The sequence below is a fragment of the Diadema antillarum genome, unplaced genomic scaffold (assembly GCF_040938485.1).
Source record: "Diadema antillarum isolate AM-2024a unplaced genomic scaffold, OU_Dant_1.0 scf00000071, whole genome shotgun sequence".
Taxonomy (NCBI): domain Eukaryota; kingdom Metazoa; phylum Echinodermata; class Echinoidea; order Diadematoida; family Diadematidae; genus Diadema; species Diadema antillarum.
The window spans coordinates 12,839,086-12,859,320 of NW_027270960.1; the positions used below are offsets into that span (position 1 = coordinate 12,839,086).

Here is a 20,235-nt window from a genome sequence, read left to right on the forward strand (position 1 = left end):
CAACTGTGAACACATGCACTTCATGACGCCATGAAAATTCATTCTTTCGTCATGAGCACATAAAGTTGGTTTGTCTGGAATATTGCCATATGAACTTTGCAATCAGATTATCTTAACACTTCAGCAACTGAAGATTCAGTATGCTTTCAGAAACCTAATGGTCTATCGCTCCCTAGAAGTATTATGCAAAATATATATATCACTGCATGCAGTGTTTTGTCTATTATAGGCCTACATGTAAGCTATGTGTATTTGAAAGCCTATGAAGACTTTACCAAGAGACTTGTGTATCATAAGAATAATTCTAATATACTTTTGCTGACCTCCTCTTTAAAATTACTTAATTAAATAGGCCTATGCTATATGAAAACAATGAAAATAGTAAAGCATATTTACTGAAGCGGATCGAATAGGGTCTGCACATCAGAATTAGAACGCAGGGACTGTAGGACCAATAGGGTTCCTAGGCCTATAATTATGCCTACACAAGGGGAAATTACGAAGTAAGGTGTAAAAAATCAACAAAGCGATAGGCCTTTACTTTTCGAATCAGTTTCACTCAAGGTCGAGGTCAGCGTGGACTCATTATTTTTTTTCTTTCAGGACTGTTTAATTGATTTTCATGTATCTTGAAGAAAAAAAATATACACAGCATTTCTGATCTGTTGAAAGAAACTCAGCTTTAATAATATTGTACATGATGATATAAATGTTTGTAGATTTTTTTGTATGTTTGGAATATGGACCATGCCGTGCAAACATAATACAAACTGACAAACAAACAAAACATTCGTAGCACACACAAGTACATCGATACTATCCTTCTGGATCCCGTCTGTTGATCGCCACCTGGGGGCTGCGAACAGTATGATGCAATACTCCGATTGCAGAATACATGCGTGCGCTTCTTCGTGTACGTCCCACACCATTCGTGAGCTAGCTGAGGTACCGAGTTGTTGGGCACTTGCTTTCAACCAAACTGCAAGCAGAGAAAATGGCTGATTTAGCTGATACTGCAAGTAAGCTATCAATGGGTAAGTGACTACATTTTGTTTTTATGATTGGTAACCCAGTAAAAGGACTTGTGCGAGACACATGCACAGACCATATGCCGATTCTTAGGCTGATTGAGAGAGGGAAGGGCCGAACGTGGGTTGGGTCGCAGCAGCCTGTTGAGGTGATGCATGCAGCCACGCACGAAATTGAATCCAATGCAAACGTGTGCAGTGTGTGTCGGGACCTCGCCTTCGTAACACAAGCGTTGCCCCACATATTGAATTCTGTGTTGTAACCACTCTTTCGTAGACTGAATTGGTTGAAAGCAAGATATAGACACCTTGTCTAAACAGTTTAAATCAAAATGTAAAAGAAAAGCAAGAACAAGAATGACCAAATGTGTTGAAAAGACGTTGTGATATGATATCATGCTACACCTATCGCCGGTATCGGCAATGTGCTACCAGTTTCAACAAGGTTATCCCCGAGGGCCGAGAGGCCGAAGTAAATTTAACAATAAATTTTTTAGTTTAAATTTAGCCCCTTTAGGCCCTAACTAAAAGGCAGTGTATACAACCACAGTCCACACGCGTGTGTCTTTACCATCCAGCCACACGAGTGTGGTTGTAGCCATGGCCCTAATTGCTGGATACAGCCACACTCGTGTGTAATGTACATATCCACAAATTCCACACATGGAGAAGCTTTTTATTGCGTAGCGGGAAAGTGTGTGTCGCCGGTGGCCTCATCAACACTCAACAGGCGATCATGCACCACAGCAAAGCGATGAACATGAACCTGCCTCCTAGATCAATCCCATTTAATATTATCACACCATCTAGACAAATTTACTTTTTTTTTCATTTTTAACTTTATTCTCATTTTCTTAATTTGATGAGGTGAATTAATGTTACAATTGATTTTGATACATCGTGTCGTTATTGAGACTTCGCCTTCGTTCGTTCGGGTACTCGCAAATCGCGCATCCACGATCCAGCGTACACAGGCAGCCGGCGCGCGGGTCCGGGTCCCTGCTGGGGCGGGCAGGAGGCACAACTGCACTGAGCGATCGCTAGCACACCACCAGCAGTTTAGCGATGTCAATCCAAAGTCCCCCAATTACCAATTTAGCAGCAGTTGTAACTTTGCTATTAATTCTGAACCCATCATATCAAGCAAACACGATGAGAATGGAGCGAAAAATATATTTGTAAAATAACAATATTAAAAGGTATGAAAATGAGGTTACTTTCATCACTTTGTGAGCAAGCTGATTGTGTGGCGTTTACGTGTTTGACATGCACGCACGGCGATCATCTTCTCCGTACCGTGTGTGTATCCCTATGTACATGTACATTACACACGAGTGTGGCTGTATCCAGCGACTCGGGCCATGGCTACAACCACACTCGTGTGGCTGGATGGTAAAGACACACGCGTGTGGTTGTATACGCTGCCTAACTAAAACTAGAATTATTCTAGAAAAGAAACTAATGCCAGTAATGGATATGTGGATGGATTTGAATAGTGTCCCTTAAGGGTTTAATGAGTGAAGTTTTTGAAAACAAAAACAAAAACAAAAAGTGGTGATAATTATCAATTTATATTGTTAATTGCAAGACCCTGACGACTGAGTAAGAGTCTTTCTTTCCAAAGACTGCAAAGTGAACGTCATGAAACTTTTCAGATAAGTTTCAAATGAGTTCAACTTTTCATGGAATCTCCATAGCTAGGCCATGGAGATTCCAGAAATAATAATTCATGAAAATTGAAGAAAAGGAACAAAACCAAATTCAAATATACAGTACTCTGGCCGTTTACCGGCATACGAGAGTAAACTTTAGCTTTACCAGGACTGGGGTCAGTGAGTGGATATCACATGATGATGTCATTGTGTGGATTGAATGCCTGCATTGTGTGTGTTTTCGGTATTCTACTAAAAGGAGGTGTCTGATGTTTTAATGATCCGTGAATGACATGTACAAGTGTTCTTGGAAAGAGTTCCATATGTACCCCCAGCTATGCGTTATGTATTGACCGATTCTGTGAGGCTATTTGTGTATCGGCATGGGCAGCGCCATTACTGCGGTGTCCTGGCCGACCCCCCCTCCCACTCCCCCACCCCTCTCCCTACATTAGCACGTGCACGGAATGAAAACTGATGCATGGTTGTTTTAGCCAATAGGCGTCTCGTACTGAGTGCTCGAACGCTTGCTTAGTGCTCAAACCTTTGTAACAAGTGCGCGTACTCCTGCTACTAAGTGCGCGATAAACATGTTGCCCGTGGGGTGGGGAGAGGAGGGGGGGGGTGGGCTGGGACACAGCAATTTAAGCTAATGGCTGCGCCCAGTGCCACAAATTGTCTGCTGCCCTCAACGAACCCGAATCGGTCAATAAGTAACGAATAAGTATAGGTGGCTTTGGGATTAGGATTAGAGTTTACTCAGTTTAGGATTAGGGTTAGGGTAACATTGATCTCGGTGCCCTAGGGGAATGCGGACTTCAGAGAAGTGTATAATGGGGTACATATGGAAGTCTTTCCGTGTTCTTTATTTCCTCATTGGACTCATTCCTTTTCATGGTTCTTGATGAATGCTTTACCACAATGTGCATAGTATGAATGTTAGATTAAATCAGTTGAAAGGTCAAGGGAAACAGAATAACCCCAAATCTGTGTCAAATTGGATTGTTCCTGTACATACCTATTCGTGTCTGTTTTGTTTCTTCATGCCTTCCAGCAGACAAGCCTTCTGTGCTGTATATATCAGAGAAGGAGGGAAATGATGATACTGGAGATGGCTCAGAGCTGAAGCCATTCAGGACTCTCATGTGTGTAAGTACACTCTCAATACTTTCTTTTAATGTATTGCTTTATGCAGGGTGCTGTGTAACTTCTTCTTTTTTTTTTCACCACTTGCCTGGTCAGGCAAGCAGATTTTCAAATTGTTGCAAACACTTGCCCGAACGTGAATTTTTCCTTGCCAGAAAAGAAAGTCCAAAAATATAAAAAAATGATATAGAAAATCACATGTATGTCAAGGCCTTCATAGAACACATATCTTATGAATAATACCTGTAGTACATATTGATATGCATGCTGATACATTGGAGTAACAAAACTTGGTTCAATCTAGTGTTGGTGTAGCATTGCATTGGGGCTTCATCACATATTAATTATAATGTTGGAAAGTAGCTGAAATGACATTTTAAAAGTGCTTTACATCACTAAACAGTTGTTATCTTTTGGCTTTTGTATGGATGACTTTGTGGATTTGTAGGGGAAAAATAAAAAGGAAAAAAAACTGTGGCTTCAAAACTTTTTGCTTGCCTGATTCAGGCAAGAGTTTCTTACTTTCCAAAACACTTGCCTAATGCTGCAGGCGCTCGGGTACATGCTTATGTAGTACCATGCTGCATGGAATTCTTGTAGATCTGTGTCTTTCATCAGATGGTTGATGTTATTTTTACAGAAGACTGAAGGAACATTGTGTACAATCCCTCAGTGCTTCATGAATGATGTGTGTGTAGCAGCTGCATCATGTGGCCCAGGATTTGTATCTGATTCACAAGACTGCAATGGATTAAAGATTACCACAAGAGTTAAACAGCCAGGAAACTTGAATTGAAAAGTTTCATTCATGGAATGTTGAAATGGTATTGGAGCCATGAATGTCTCCATCAGCTTTCACTCAAATACTGTCAAATCCTGAAATAAAAGAAAACTTGAGTTGCAATATGTGGGGTGAGAACATACATTGTACCTATTCTATGTGATGTTTTAGAAATCTGATGACAGCTTTCATCACTCTTGCATGAAAAAAGTGGATTTTTTTTTGTTATTTATTTTATTTTTTACATCAACCTTTTACCCACATTCTTTTGTCCTCTTTTCTTTGATGTTGTTTTTATCTGTGAAGGCCATGAAGGCTTCGGGAGAACCATTCCCCAAGTTCATGTGTGATTCCAAGACGGAAGGAGAGGTAAGACTCATTGTGATCTTTCCATATGTGTGTTTCCGGCAAGCAGTTCTGCTGATGAACACTAGTTATCGATAGAGATGTGGTTCATGTTTATTATCACAAAAGACCAAAATAAATAGGATTATCTTGCTGTACTTTTTCCATGTTGAGATTTCAGAATCCCAAACTGATCTGTAAAGTGACTCCAAGTAACTTCAATGTAGGCCTTGAATTGCTGATTTTACTAGTTTGACTTGAAAACACAAATAAGAATGATTCATTCAGAAAGTGTGTATCTCCTGAGTTTTTGTTGAATTTGACATGATGATAATGAGACAGTACTAAATTCAGTACGGCAGTGATTTTTCCAAGTGCTACTTCACAGAGACTGGTGTGCTGTTGTCCTTTCAATAGTTCGAATATATTTTCTCATAATGGTGGATAGGATAAACTTTGCTGATGTGAAGCTTTTTGCAATAGGTTTATTGATAGTAATGCAGTATCAAATAAAGCTAAGAAAACTAAGAAATGGTGTAAGGTACTGATTTCGAGAATGAATAACAGTTAACCAACATTAATGAGAAAAGCATGTGGCTAGGTCATAAATTTCTGTGTGCAAAGGTTAAAATCTACATGTACACGTATGTCATTTTTCACTTGTAACTCATTATGTTTAGTTGTTCTTTGTGTTTTGTTTTTGTTTAATTTCTGCTTTGAATCTATTTGTGTTAGAGATGGGAAGAAGTTTCACAGGCCCAGAAGAAAAAGTTTGCCAAGCTCTACGCTAAGGAGCAGAGGAAATCAGCTGAGAAGGAAAAGAGAGAAGTAAGATGTTTTTTTTTTTTTCTGTTTAGGGTCAAAATAGTGATTCCTGAGTTTACCATTGTATTGTTTATTCATTGAAATACTAGCTCTTAACTTTTAGGTATCGTAACACAAACTTTGCAATACATTTATGTAGTTAGATAATTTTTTTTTCTTCCTATGGTACTGATAATCAGCTGCAACACATTATCAGTAGCATAGGAAGAAGAAAAATGTGATGTGCTAAAAAAGTAAAAATAAGAAATTATAGAGTATAAGTTCAAGCATAATTGAAATTAAGATCTTGCTGTTTTTCAGACAAGATGGATATAGTTGTATGTTTAATAGAATATGAGTATGATGTGCAAGGTCTTCCATCACTGGTAATGAACTAAATAGTATACAGTTGAACCTCTCGTATCCGGACAAATCGGGACCGGGGCTCATCCGGATAAGGGATTTGGCCGGATACGGGAGACTCAATGCTTTAGCTGTACATATACATACACATGTACTGATGTAGCCCATTGTAGTACCACATGTAGTAATGTGTATACTGCAACCTTTTCATTGTTACACTCAGTAACAGACCCCAAAATAGAGGTTCGTGTTTGCAAGAATGAAATCATTTTCTTTTATAAATTCTTGGGATGATTTACCTAAATAACTATTAAGAAATGTATCAAGTAGATCTTGAAAATAAACAGTACGAGTCAACGAAATTACGCTTCAAAATGCGATGATTTGGGGATATTTGGGGATGTTAAAATGTCTGAAGGTAAGCAATTTGGAAGGAAACTCGATGTAATGTACATGTTAATCATGTTGGAAGTAATATGTCATTCATGTGTGTTTGTGTAGGAGTTCTCAAGGAGTTGGGAATCCCCCTTTCCTCCCGTAATTATTAAAAAAAAAAAAAATCACGGCGAGATTGCGTCCGTATAATAGAGAGATCCGGATAAAGGGAGGCCGGATAAGAGAGGTTCAACTGTATATTTATTATCCATCACTGGTAATGAACTTAATAGTATGTATAGTAAATGGTATGTCTTTTATGGTGATCCAGTACAAATGAAGATGTATTTGTTGTGATACCATACCAAAGGGAAAGCAATAGTTAGTACATTTTGGTCAAACTGTCACAGCCTCTTGTATTTTAAGAAATTTATGGAAAGAGCACCAACATTATGATTAGAACTTGTTACATAATTATATTGTTTCAACTTTTTTTTCTTTTTTCCTTTTTTTATGTTTTGTGGAGGCTGAAGATGCAGAGAAAAGACAGAAGAACCTTGAGGAAGCAAAGAAGATAACGATCGAGGAGGATGCAAGTTTGCCAGCAGCCAAGTTGGTACGTAGCCTGCTTTATTACAGGAATGCCAGTTTTCAGGCAAAAGCCTGAATTCAGTCCTGGTAGTTAAAGCTCTTTTGTGTACAAAGTAACTTCATGTGGATGTGTTTCAGGCCCTCTCTTTCATTCTAGCTGCCATTCCTGTTGGTTAGATTTCAGGACATTCTTTTCCTACAATAATACACAATTGTGATAGCCATGCGGCATTGCAGTGTACATGTGATGGTATTTTGATATTAAGTGGGGCATAATGTACCAAGTGTGAACATCACCAGTGAATATGCCCTTACAGTGTGTTGCATTGCCACAACATCGATTTGATTATAATATAATATATAATTTTTTTTTCCATTGGATGTATAAGACACAAAATCATGCAACATATTTCTACTATAAAATGCAATTTTCATCAAAACACCTAATAGATTCGATTTTGCTCCCTTCATCAGTTATACATGTATATTGTGCACTGAGTCAATAAGTCACCATTGACCAATTGTTCTTGCCGTCTAGTGTTCCTAATACATGTATTCTTTCATCTTGTTTCCCTAAGGAAAATTTACCATGAGTCTATCCATGATCTGTTTGGATGCTTTGTAATGTGAGCCACTATTTGCAAGGGAGGTTGAATCCTTCTGGCTTTGCTATTGGGTCAGTGATGGTGTTGCACCAGGGAGGTGGGCCCACCTCCCTGGTTGCACATAACATGAGTTGTGTTGGAGGAGGGAGGTAGGAGCCACCTCCCTGGTTGCACATAACATGAGTTGTGTTGGAGGAGGGAGGTAGGAGCCACCTCCCTGGTTGCACATAACCTGAGTTGTGTTGGAGGAGGGAGGTAGGAGCCACCTCCCTGGTTGCACATAACATGAGTTGTGTTGGAGGAGGGAGGTAGGAGCCACCTCCCTGGTTGCACATAACCTGAGTTGTGTTGGAGGAGGGAGGTGGGAGCCACCTCCCTGGTTGGAGATAACATCAGACCAGCATTGGTGCCAGTCAGCCAGTGAAGAAGGGTGGACTTGAGTGTGCCTGAGGTTATTCACATTGCCGAATTCAGGACTGTGTCAACTCGTTTCGTGTGGCAGCTGTTGACCAATGAAGATGAGCAGTATTCTGCAGTTGAGTAGACAAGGGCCTTTGTACTGCTTATCTTTATGGACATTTCACTCATGACACCCAATGGATTGATTAGAATGATCAAAAAAGAAAAATATCAGTTTATTTTGGGGTTTTTTTTCTGTGATGTATTTCTCCGTATTTCTTGTCCAGATCAAGATAAGGGATGCTGCAGCCCACAGGGGAACTCGCATCAAAGTCTCTGCGTGGGTCCACAGACTGAGGCGACAAGGTAACATCAGTGAATGAGATTTCAAGATTATTTTCATGTGTTTTAAAATCTTTGCTTTTTTATCAAAATAGGAACTCTGTCATGTTTTTCTCCCACTCTTTTGTTCTCTTGATTCATATCTTTATCTTTCTCATTTTCCCATCCTATCTCTCTCACCTTACATCTCTCTCTCTATTCTATTCTTCATACAGCTAAATGTCTTCAATCTGTTTGTTTGATAGTGGAGGTACGTCATGTAATGGAGGTATTATCTCCAATGCCATGCCTATGTTCACTTTGTGAATCTTATCTCTTGCTGGTCTGCTTTGTTTTATGTTTATGCTGTTCATTTATTTACTCTTTAAATTGCTGTAGAAGACCCTCTGGCCATCAATATATCGAGGAATGCTCTTTTTATGGAATACTTCGTACACAAAACTAAATGAAATATGGATGAAAGTAGTTATGTCACTACATTTGACAATCAAATGTATTGGTTGAATTGAGGTGGTTTCCATGCTATTTTAATTCAAAGCCTATAATTCAGCATTCCAGTGCTTGGGCATAATGCTGAGATTATTAATCTCAGAAAGATCTGAAATAGAGATATATGGCAAAGCTAGAGGTCTGTGTTATATTTGACAGCTTCTTATGTATTGTTCATAAATCAATAAACAATTCATGTGTAATGCTGCTTTTTGAGTATGATCTAATGTCACTGAATGCAAACTTTGTCTGAATTTTATGACTTTCAGGGAAGACTCTGATGTTCATTGTACTCAGAGATGGGACAGGATTCCTGCAGTGTGTGCTCAATGATAAGTTGGTAAGTAACGGAGATGATATGTGTTCAGATAGTCTGTGTTCCAAGTTTTTATACTAACTTCTTTTAGCTGTTTTGCCTCAGTTACTCCAAGCCCAAATGCGTAAGGGTATTCGAATATTCTTATTAAAGATAATTTAGGAAGTAATTTGTCATCTAGAAAGTATCTTGTACAGATCAATACTTCAGTCACCATGAGACTTGTTTCAGGACATGTGGTATTTCCAGCGATGCTTTTTCTTTTCTCACTTCTGTTGGTTTGGAAAGGCAGACAATCAGCTTTTTTGCTCTTTTTCTGTTTAAGTATTGATTTCAGAAACTTTCCATATCAGTTGAAAATTTGACATCCCTACCATCCATCATAAAGACTTACTCAAGAGAAACAAATTCTATGTGAGACCTCGAATGCTTCATTCCTCGTAAGAAAACTACAATAAATGCATATCACATGGTATGAATAACCACATAGTACATATTTTACTTGCCAAGGCGTGCCTTAACCCCTGAGGGGTTAGGAAAAATGATTGTACAAAGTACACTTGTATTTATGTGTATGTCTATCTCTCACAGTGCCAGACATATGAAGCTCTGATCCTGTCTACAGAGAGCACTGTGACATTGTATGGAGTTCTCCAAGTGGTCCCTGAAGGAAAGAGTGTAAGTCTCTCTGACATTATGTGTCTCCATGCTACTTCCCTGCTGTCTCTGTCATCATTTGTCTGTCTGTCTGTCTGTCTCCCTCTGCTATCTTTCTCCCTGTCTGTCTGTCTGTCTGTCTGTCTGTCTGTCTTTGTCAATTGTCAATCTGTGTCGTCCGTTTGTCCATCTGTCTTTGCTGCCTCTCACTGTCCGGCTGTATTGGCAATCTCTGTCTGTTACCCTGACTGTGTTTTCTGTTCATCCTCTTCTCTCACTGTCTGTCTGTCCGTCTGTCTATCTTTCTTTGCTAACTCTCTCACTGTATACCTTTGTGATGCTTCCCTGTGCCGTGACAAATATTGATGAACCAACTCCCCACCTTTTCACCTAGAGCGAATTCTCTGAGGTAGATTCCATGATGCTAATAAAGGATGCATGCTTGCTTGCTTCTCTTTTCAGGCTCCTGGTGGACATGAGCTGATTGTGGACTACTGGACACTGGTCAGTGCTGCACCGGCTGGAGGGGCAGATAACCTGGTCAATGAGGTCAGTTTTTTTATTGCATGCTGACAAACTTATGTATACAGCTTTTCTATGGTGGGTAAGTGAGAACAAAGTGGAAAGGATATGCATCATTTCAGTGTTGAGAGTCTGGAACATTGAAAGCTGTCATAATGTAATAAAAAATAGTGATGGTTACTTTGTGTTATCTGATATACTTGTAATAATGGGGCAAAGTTAAAAGATTAGCACCTAAAACATGAATATTTTGTCACAGCAATGCTGTCTTTCCAAGATGATATTATCCCTTAGATCATGTAGGTAATCACAAGACCTAGGCAAGATGGGCTCATTGTTGCGAGACAATTTGGAGACTAATCAAGACAATTTTTGGAAGGAATTTAATGTCTTCCATTTGGCTGACAGTTTGTAGTGATTAGGAAGTAGCATCAGTCAGTGTACATACAGTACATTTATGTGATACTCTGATATATTAAATGTATATCAGTATTCAAACTGAGACAGCATTGATAAAGGTTAACAGCACTGAGGTCTCAGTGAGCATCTTTGAGCAAATTGATGATTGGTTTGTGATGAATGTATTTCTTGAGTATCTGAGAGATTAGCCAGCATGATGAAATTCAAATTAATGAATTCTTGTGTCAAGTTGTTTGTATTTTAATTGATTGACAAATTGCCCTTCATTGAAGTAAAGAGTTACTGACCATTCATGCCATATGAGGCCAATTTGTCAATCTATAATGCACTGATAAAAGTTGATACTGATTTTGATGTCTGATGTGTGGTCACTCAGGAGTCTCATGTGGATGTCCAGCTTGACCAGCGGCACATGATGCTGAGAGGAGAACATGTGAGTACCTCTTCCAAGGATTCCTCACCCAACCTTTTATTCCTCTTTATGAACACCTGTCAATGACGTCACCTGACTCCTGAAAATTTTTAATTTTACAAATTTGATTTCATTTGTTTCTACTTGATGATCTCTAAGGTTAACAGGTGTGTCGGTAGTGACACCCAGTAAAGTTTAGAATGATTTAGAAAGCTGGTTACACACTTTGTTTTCTGATTTGAACCAAGTCAATGGATTCTACCTGTTAGATACCAAGTACTCCTAACAGAAGCATTCGTTTGATGATATCGGCTATTCATCACATGAAGAAGTTCGTACGCTGCATAAGGTTATTGCTAATACAAAGAAATGAACTTATGTTCTAATGGTTTAGAGTGATGGTCCCAATTCTCTTTCTTTCTTTTTTCTTTGTAAAGAAAAAGAAAAATGCACTGGTCCAAATATCATGCAACACAATCTTTTGTTGAGCATCCACAAACATTTTTATTGTATCTTGTGATCTTTTTGCAGCTGTCAAAAATCATGCGCATACGATCTGTGGTGACTCAGTGGTAAGTACTATAAGAGCTGTGTACAAACATACTTTATTTTTCATTGCTGGTGTTTTTGCTGGTTGTATGTCATGTTGCAACCAGAAAACCAACCAACTGAGCACCAGGATTAAGAATGGACAGTGATCATAAAAACTGGGAAAACTGAGAATGTATTTTGAACCATACATTTTTTATATTGGTTTTGTGGTCTTGTCCCTATTAACTCTTTATGTGCCACGTTCGCACGCCCGACTCAGTCAACAGGGTGCCAACTTCCGATATTTTGCTCAAACGCACAAACTCGCCCAAGTTGATTGATAAATGACCAAATGCCCCAGTACAATGAAACTGTTTCTCTTACTTCTATTCCAGCCACCTGTAGTGTGTATTTTATGTGGTGATTGGCTATAAAGGGGTGTTCCCTTCTGGAGCTACAAGTAAATTCTAAGTTTCTGTCACTGTTTTGTGTGCAAAAGTCACAAAACTGTGCTCGTCTTGGGGTGACATGCTGTTAAGAAAATGGTTGTGGCTTCACAAAAGTATGTGCAAATGTCACAAATTTGGTCTAAAGAATTGCTTGAGACGAACAAAGAAGGTCAAGAGGCCTCATGATGTGGCCTTCTGACATTACGGACTTATAGCACTAAACGTTGAGGTGGGCGGATTCCGCCCCCTGGTCATGAAATAACTGCTAAGAGATTAAAGCACTGTTTGTCTTCCCTTCTGCTCTAGCTTCAGAGATCACTACCAGGCCAATGGCTACTGTGAGGTGAGTAGACACTGAACATTTTTTTTTGTAAAATCCTATTTTTTTTTGGCCACACTACAACATATATCACAGTATCCCTGGACTTGAAGTATATCAATGTACAGTGTTTCTTTGCAGGCTGTACTTACCCCCTGCATTGACTTATTTAGCTTGAGAAATGCTGAGAATATAATGCTTGATAACCCAACCATTGTGAATGCTATTCAACCATCCAGTCTTGTTCAAGGAATGTTCTTGATAGACGTACTAAACCATTGGTATTTTTGCAGTTTTAACCAGTAGATATGATTTTTAGTGCTCCTGGTATTTGAGTGTACATCATCCATGCAGGTAAACTCGCTATCATCAACCCATCAGTAGATGATCTTCTTGCATGTATTGTCCATATTAAAGTTCTTGTAAAATGTTTACTGATACATTGAATTTGTGGCACTGTCTTGTCATTTGATTTATTTTCTTCTGGTTTTGGATGAATTTGATTGCCTGCATTCATCTTAAATCACATCACTGAAGTAAAGCCATTCCAAGCCTTGATTGTAATTCTCTCTCCCTTTCTCTTGCTACCTAGGTGACACCACCAACAATGGTGCAAACACAAGTTGAGGGTGGTGCAACACTCTTTAAGCTGAACTTCTTTGGAGAAGAGGTTTGTTTCCCTAAGAATCTATGCTATCATTCTAGATTTATGTGTTGCATATACTTGTGGGTGCAGCCTGTAATACTGTATACGCTGTTATTTTCACGTACAGATATTTTCCCGAATGAGGAGGTCACAGTCGTTTTCGCGAGATGTTGTTTTCGCGTATTGACACAGAGGCCTTTATAAGCGCACTATTACCTTAGCGAATAGTGACATTTTCGTGTGTTGTTAAATTCACGGTCCAACTGTGATTCGCGAAATTTGCAAAAATTAAACCCTCACGAAAATAACGGCTTATACAGTAGTGAATTGCTGGCGGTTAGTGTTTGTTGTGCTTTTACTAGCCTACTTTCAGCTACTGTGTGGACAACTGTTATTTATGATTGGCAGTTGAGTGACAGGATTTTTATTAAGAATATTTTCTATGAATTATCCTTGGTCAACCTCTATGCATGTTGTTTGTTTAATTTTTAAATCCATATCAAACTGTTTCCTAATAACTGGTAAAGTTTTTAGCTTTCTGTAGACCTAAGCAACTTTTCGAAGGGAGTTGTGTAGATCATAGAGCCAAAGAAGATATGTAGGGCCTACATATTAATTTGTTCAGGAAATGCTTAACCAGTTTATGAGTGCACTTTTGTGAAATCTAATTTACACAACAAATAAGAAGTAAATGGGTGCCTTCATATCGATCTTTTAAGTTTTCTTTCTTTCTTTTTTCCCAAAGTTAGAATGACAGGAAGAACAGTGATATCCTCAAACCCCTGATATGAATTATTTCTCTCAAGATTCATTCGACCCTATTATTCTCTGCTCTGCATTTTTCACAGCAGTACAAATGACTCATTTATATTCCATCTTTGTGTGCCTTAATTTTGCTGTTTAAAATCTGAAAAAAGGCAGGTGTTAATGTGTGTCTATGAGAAGAGATCAACCTGACAAAGTTTACCGCTGCCATCTCCCTCACTTATAGGCCTTCATGACGCAGTCCTCTCAGCTGTACCTAGAGACCGTCCTCCCATCCATGGGGGATGTCTTCTGTATAGCACAGTCCTACAGGGCAGAGCAGTCTAGGACCAGGAGGCATCTAGCAGAGTAAGTTAGCTATATTGCCAACAGTGGAGAAGTCCCTGAGGATTTTGCTACTAGTTACAAATTTGTTTTACAAGTTGAAAATGTGTAAATTCTTAGTGAAGTTTCTGGTACTTTTTGAAGTCTTAAGAACAAGATGCAGGGATAATTTTATGTCTTGTAGAAACTGGGGTATTGCATCATTCATACACTACACTAATATCTCTTGATAAATGTAGGATATAAGAAGTACCTTCATCAAGTCATTATATGGCTCATAAGGAGAATCTTAGTCTAATAATTTTCAGAGTTGAATTAAGGCTGTGTAATTTCTAAAGATGTTGATATCTTTCCATACACAAGGTACACCCACATCGAGGCTGAGTGTCCATTTATTTCCTTCAATGACCTTCTGGATCGGCTGGAGGATCTGGTCTGTGATGTCGTTGACCGTGCCCTGGCTTCACCTGTAGCTGATCTCATCAAGGAACTGCATCCTGTAAGGACTTCTTCTTGTTTGCTTCTTTGTTTTATGTTAGCTTTTAAGTCTCTTCTCTTTTTTTCTCTCTTTCTATCAATATGTCCTCATAATCTGTGTCCCTGTCTCTCTGTTGTGTGTACAAACTGTACATTCGTCATGTATTAAAGGACAAGTTCACCTTCATAAACATAAGGATTGAGAGAATGTAGCAATATTAGTAGAACACATCATTGAAAGTTTGAGGAAAATCAGACAATCCGTTCAAAAGTTATGAATTTTTGAAGTTTTTGTGCAGTAACCGCTGGATGAGAAGACTACTGCAGTGTATGAATAACTTAGATGTCACATGCGTACAACAATATAAGGAAAATATAAAGAGAATTTCACAAAATGCCATCTTTTGAAAAAAGTACGCATTCCCCTGACTCGTTACCGACAAATGTTATGGGTAATATTATTACCCCTGCCTTTAGAAAGAGGCAAGTCAAGAGCTCTTTTATTATGCGAAAAAAGTGAAAATATGTTGAATTTTCTTTTACATTTTCTTTATACTGTTGTACGCATATGACTCACAAGCTGTAGTAGTCTCCTCATCCAGCGGTTCCAACACAAAAATTTTAAAAATTCATAACTTTTGCATCGATTGTCCAATTTTCCTCAAACTTTCACTGATGTGTTCTACTAATATTGTTGCATTCTCTCAATCCTTATGTTTATGAAGGTGAACTTGTCCTTTAAATATTTTGTCTTTTTTTTTTCCCTTGTAGAGACGGTTGCAAGTAAATGACCAATAACAGAGACAAACGTAGACTTAACTGTGACATTATGTTACTTTGCTCTTTGTATGTTTCAATTCAGATGTGATTGAATTGTTTTGTAAAAATCTGTTCTTTGTTACACATTGATGCACTAATAGTTCACATTCCCTCGACATTTCACACTATAATTCTGTAATGCGTGAAGGCATCATCATGAGGTCTCTTGACTATCTTTGTTCAAGTCTCACACAACTTTTGAGACCTAATCCGCCCCCCTCCGCTTTTAGCATAGCCGAAAAAGCCAGGCCTGATTAGGGTTAATGCAATTGTGACATTCGCAAATATTGTTGCTCATGTAGGGATTTATGGAGTAAACTTTGTTTGATGGTTTTGCAGGAATTCCAGCCTCCCAAGCGTCCCTTCAAGAGAATGGATTACACAGATGCCATCGTCTACCTCAAGGAGCATGACATCAGGAAGGACGATGGAACCTTCTACGAGTTTGGAGAGGTGAGATGCATTATGGGTAGTGTTTAAAGATAGCTGAGAGAGTGGATTTCAGCTGTAGTCTGGAAAGGTGATGGCATAAAATAGTCGGAAGGACATTTTTGAAGAACTCGCCTTCCCTTGACACCAAGGACCGCTTTAACAAGATGAGCAGAGTACTGGCAGTAGGTGATTTGTATAACAAAATGAGACCGGGTTAAAGCTAGATGCAAAGGAAAGTTTGACCAAAGGAGATGAACCATCCATATAGAATAGTGACAGGCAAAGTTTGGCATGTTTGGCTTATTAACTCCCATGCTGCCATGCAGTATCGGATGTTAGCCATTATCATAGTTGTAGAATTCAGAACACATTATGAGTTGTAGAACTGAAATTCAAGTTGTATGATTGATATTTCAGTACCTTTGTCCAACTTACATTCTTGAATTTATGGTACTTTGCTTATTGACTGCATGTAATGCAAAGACTGTTCAAAGACCGTGGGTTATATCAGGACAGGTTTTGACGGTGGGGGACCTTTGTTGTTCCTTATGAAGGAGCTGTGACCTCGTTGGATTCAGTAAAGTGAACATGTTCTCTGCATTTGATCTTCATGAAAACTTCATGCTGTTTGCTGACATCCCCATGGTGTAAATCTTTCTTTCTTTTTGTGACTGTTACGCAGGATATTCCTGAAGCACCCGAAAGGAAGATGACAGACCAAATCAATGAGGTGAGAAAGTTTTTAATTTATTTTTTCTCAATCTTATTTCTTCTCCAATGGGTCCTTATAATTTATATTATATCATGTGTATATTCCTCCAGTTAGAGATGCAGAAGTTATCAGTGTTTTAATGTGCGATGTAAATGGCTGGTTTGTGAATGTAGTTCACATTGTAGCTTAATTTACATGGTATCTTAAAAGCCTTCCTGAAGATATAGCAGTGTGACTAATAAATGGATATGACTTTCTCCATTGGTCATTTTAAATGGCCATCAAGAATGACAGTGACTTTCAATTAGTTATAAACTATTTTAACCCGTTGAGGACGGTTTGATTCCGCTACAACACGCATTTCCCATAAACGCTTGCCCGAGTATACTCGGGACTCGTCCTCAACAGGTTAAAGTAATTGATAATCTCTCATACTATGAGTACATAGCCAGTCAAACATTAATTGCGATCTGTCCTACCTGCAGCCAATCCTGCTGTGTCGCTTCCCAGCCAACATCAAATCCTTCTACATGCCACGTTGTCCTGAAGACCAGCGTCTCACAGAATCAGTAAGTTTAAAGCAATGAATCGTGTTAGTGAAAAGATGAGTAGCAAATCCCTTTGCACTATGAGTACCTTGTAGCATTATTTGCCTTTAACTGACATTGAAGCATTGAAGTTCAATACAGTACACCTGGGAAGTCACATCATGTTCAGAAGTACAGTTTGTTTTCATTATGCTAACATGCAGAATTGCTTGCTTTTATTTATTCTTATTACCTTTGCCAAGGAAGGAGGTTAAAATGATCATTGGCATTGGTTTGTCCCGCTCTGTTTGCGAAATAGCTCCAAAAGTTGTGTACGAATCAAAATGAAACATGTAAAAAGTCGATATTGACACAAGGAACACCTCATTCAGTTTTGGAAGTAATCTAGGAATTTTTATGGATTTTTGTAGGATTTTTCATCTTTTGGCATATAAGGTCAACAAACTTGTGGTTCAAGCTGCATAGTATGTGCTGGAGGTTTACACATGCACACTAAAGTGCACGCTCTGCTCGGGCAGGGTGCCGTGCAGTGACGTAAAGAAAAGGCTTCTATTTTGGGAAATTGCTTGAAATGAGTTGCTGGCTTGGCGGAGGTCTGTGCTCTCCTCCGAGTACTTCTCTAGTTTTTTATTGTTTTTTTGTAGGAGTAAATAGTTTTTTTGTTAAAATTATGATTATTGGTACCTGAAAATATGACTAAATATACCATTCACCCAACTTTGAAACTCTAGCATTTTTCCTTTTCACCCTGTCATATATACTATGTTGGTAAGATGAATGTCAAGTTTAGAGAGAGAAAACACACACACAGAACATGAAATGAAATGAAAAAAACAAACAAACAAACAAAAAATCATGTAGGAGAGACAAGAAGAAAAGCAGTACCTGAAAGAGAGACTTCCTGACATTTTGTCCTGTAGGTTGATTTGCTGATCCCTAATGTGGGTGAGATTGTGGGAGGCTCTATGAGGATCTGGGATTATGAACAACTGATGGAAGGCTACAAACGAGAGGGCATTGACCCCAGCCCTTACTACTGGTACACTGATCAGGTGAGTCTTCTACCTTTGTCATGGCCCCCTGAGTGAGTTGTCGTGTCACTGGTTGGAGTAATGTGTTGAGAGACTTTTCTCAACAGTTAGCAGTAGCTCTAAACCAATTTTGCCTATACACATCATTACTATACATTATATCCCATGTGATTGGTCTAAGTTTGCAGTCATTTTTGTTGTTCTATTTTGTAGATGAATTGTGATACAACCTAAATAGATTTTTCCCTCTTTAGGACCAATTGGTTGCATTGAATCATGGACTGATGTAGAATAACAAGTCCAACCCATGTAGTTCATCCCACATAAATATGGCTTTCTCTTCAGCCATCATTGCCACAATGAAGTAAGCATCTATCCCAATACACCATACGCCTTTAGCTCTAGGAGTGTTTCAAAGTGGAAGTGGAAGTGTTTGAGATATACATGTACACACTTGTTTTCTTTACTTTTTAAAGACTCTTAATCGATGAACTGTGTTAAATTGTGTGATTGGTTAATTTGTTCTTTAGTAACCCAAATATTGCCATTGTTCTTTAAATATCTATTCTGAATGAACTTTTCTGTAATATGTGATTTTCTGATATTTCTATCAGAGGAAGTATGGAAGCTGTCCCCATGGAGGCTATGGACTGGGCCTTGAGAGGTTCCTCACCTGGATGTTGAACCGACATCACATACGGGATGTCACTCTTTACCCCCGATTTGTAGAGAGGTGTACCCCATAAGGACATAGCCTCATTCCAGACGCATGACTGATCCATAACAGAGTAAACATACATCAATTAATGTGGGAACTTTGTTTTGTTTTCATCTTATTGTATGTATGCATGATAACTAATATACCAGACTGTAAAGATATAATGTGTCTTTGTTTGTCAACAAAACTTCCACTTATTTGAACTCTTTGTTAGAAAGCAGCTCTTTTCAGCAGTATGTACCTTCTCACAATGTCAGCTTGCACCTATTGATGGGAAAAAAAATGTTTGAGTATCCCTTTCTTAAATGAGGGGAAAGTGCAAATATTCAGTCACCTGATAAAACAGTTTCTTTGTTTGCAAGATGTGAACAAATCATCAATGGTGAATTGGGGACACTTTGCATTTCAAATTTTCTTTGATATTTCCTTTTCTGTCATTTTTTTTCTGTTACCTTTTCAAGCTTGTAGCATTCTGTAGTAGATCTTTCTCATGGGGCTTCAGAGCCAGTGTCATTTAGCATAGAGGAATTACAACCGTCTTCTCCTCATGTAAATTACATTGGTACTCAAGAAATGAAGTCACAAGTCAGAATCTGTACTTAAAATGTATGCCCTGATTATTTTTTGTTAGGGATTTTACTGAGAAAGAGTGGAATACTGGGCCATTGGATGTTCCTACTGCATGATCACTGTGTATAGTAATTAGGTAGGTAAGAAGTAGTGATAGCTATATGAACACGGCAGTTTCTCTGCAGCATGATTGAGAAATATGAAATATTACTGCATGAAGATATTTGATTAGAATAGTCGGTAAATCTTTTGGATTTTTTTTTTTTTACAACAGTGCTACAAGTATGCATGACTTGCTTTAAGAATACATTAAAAAATCATCAGCTTTTTGACATGCTGTACAATACATGAAGCTACCACAGTGGTAGGCTTATATTAAGGATTGCCATCAAATAAAATGATGGTATTATATTGAATTTATAACCCAAGCATAGAATCTCTATGGCATATGTCCAGATTATGAGTTGGCTCTGGGAGGGACGTATAGTATACATTATGTATTACTAACTTCTTTTAAAGTTACTATGCACTGCATCATGGCTTTAGACAAATCTATTATTTCTTGCAATGCCATGAGGTCATTTGCCATGAAGGACAAGATTTTGTCCTCTCTTTGGAGGATACAGTTTTATGATGGATGGACAAAC

At 38.5% G+C, this 20,235-nt stretch overlaps 1 protein-coding gene across 1 annotated transcript; it reads left to right on the forward strand.

Annotated features, from left to right (window-relative positions):
* Nucleotides 1-994: 994 nt before the first annotated feature.
* On the forward strand, nt 995-19,801 carry LOC139717111 (asparagine--tRNA ligase, cytoplasmic-like). Its single transcript, XM_071628617.1, has 20 exons — nt 995-1,034; nt 3,735-3,829; nt 4,914-4,976; nt 5,688-5,780; nt 7,021-7,110; nt 8,377-8,455; nt 9,190-9,260; nt 9,828-9,914; nt 10,356-10,442; nt 11,212-11,268; nt 11,779-11,819; nt 12,534-12,570; nt 13,139-13,216; nt 14,184-14,305; nt 14,645-14,780; nt 15,917-16,030; nt 16,692-16,739; nt 17,207-17,290; nt 18,190-18,321; nt 18,915-19,801. The coding sequence occupies exons 1-20, from the start codon at nt 995-997 to the stop codon at nt 19,044-19,046; spliced, it is 1,686 nt and encodes a 561-aa protein (XP_071484718.1). The 3' UTR covers nt 19,047-19,801.
* Nucleotides 19,802-20,235: the final 434 nt, after the last annotated feature.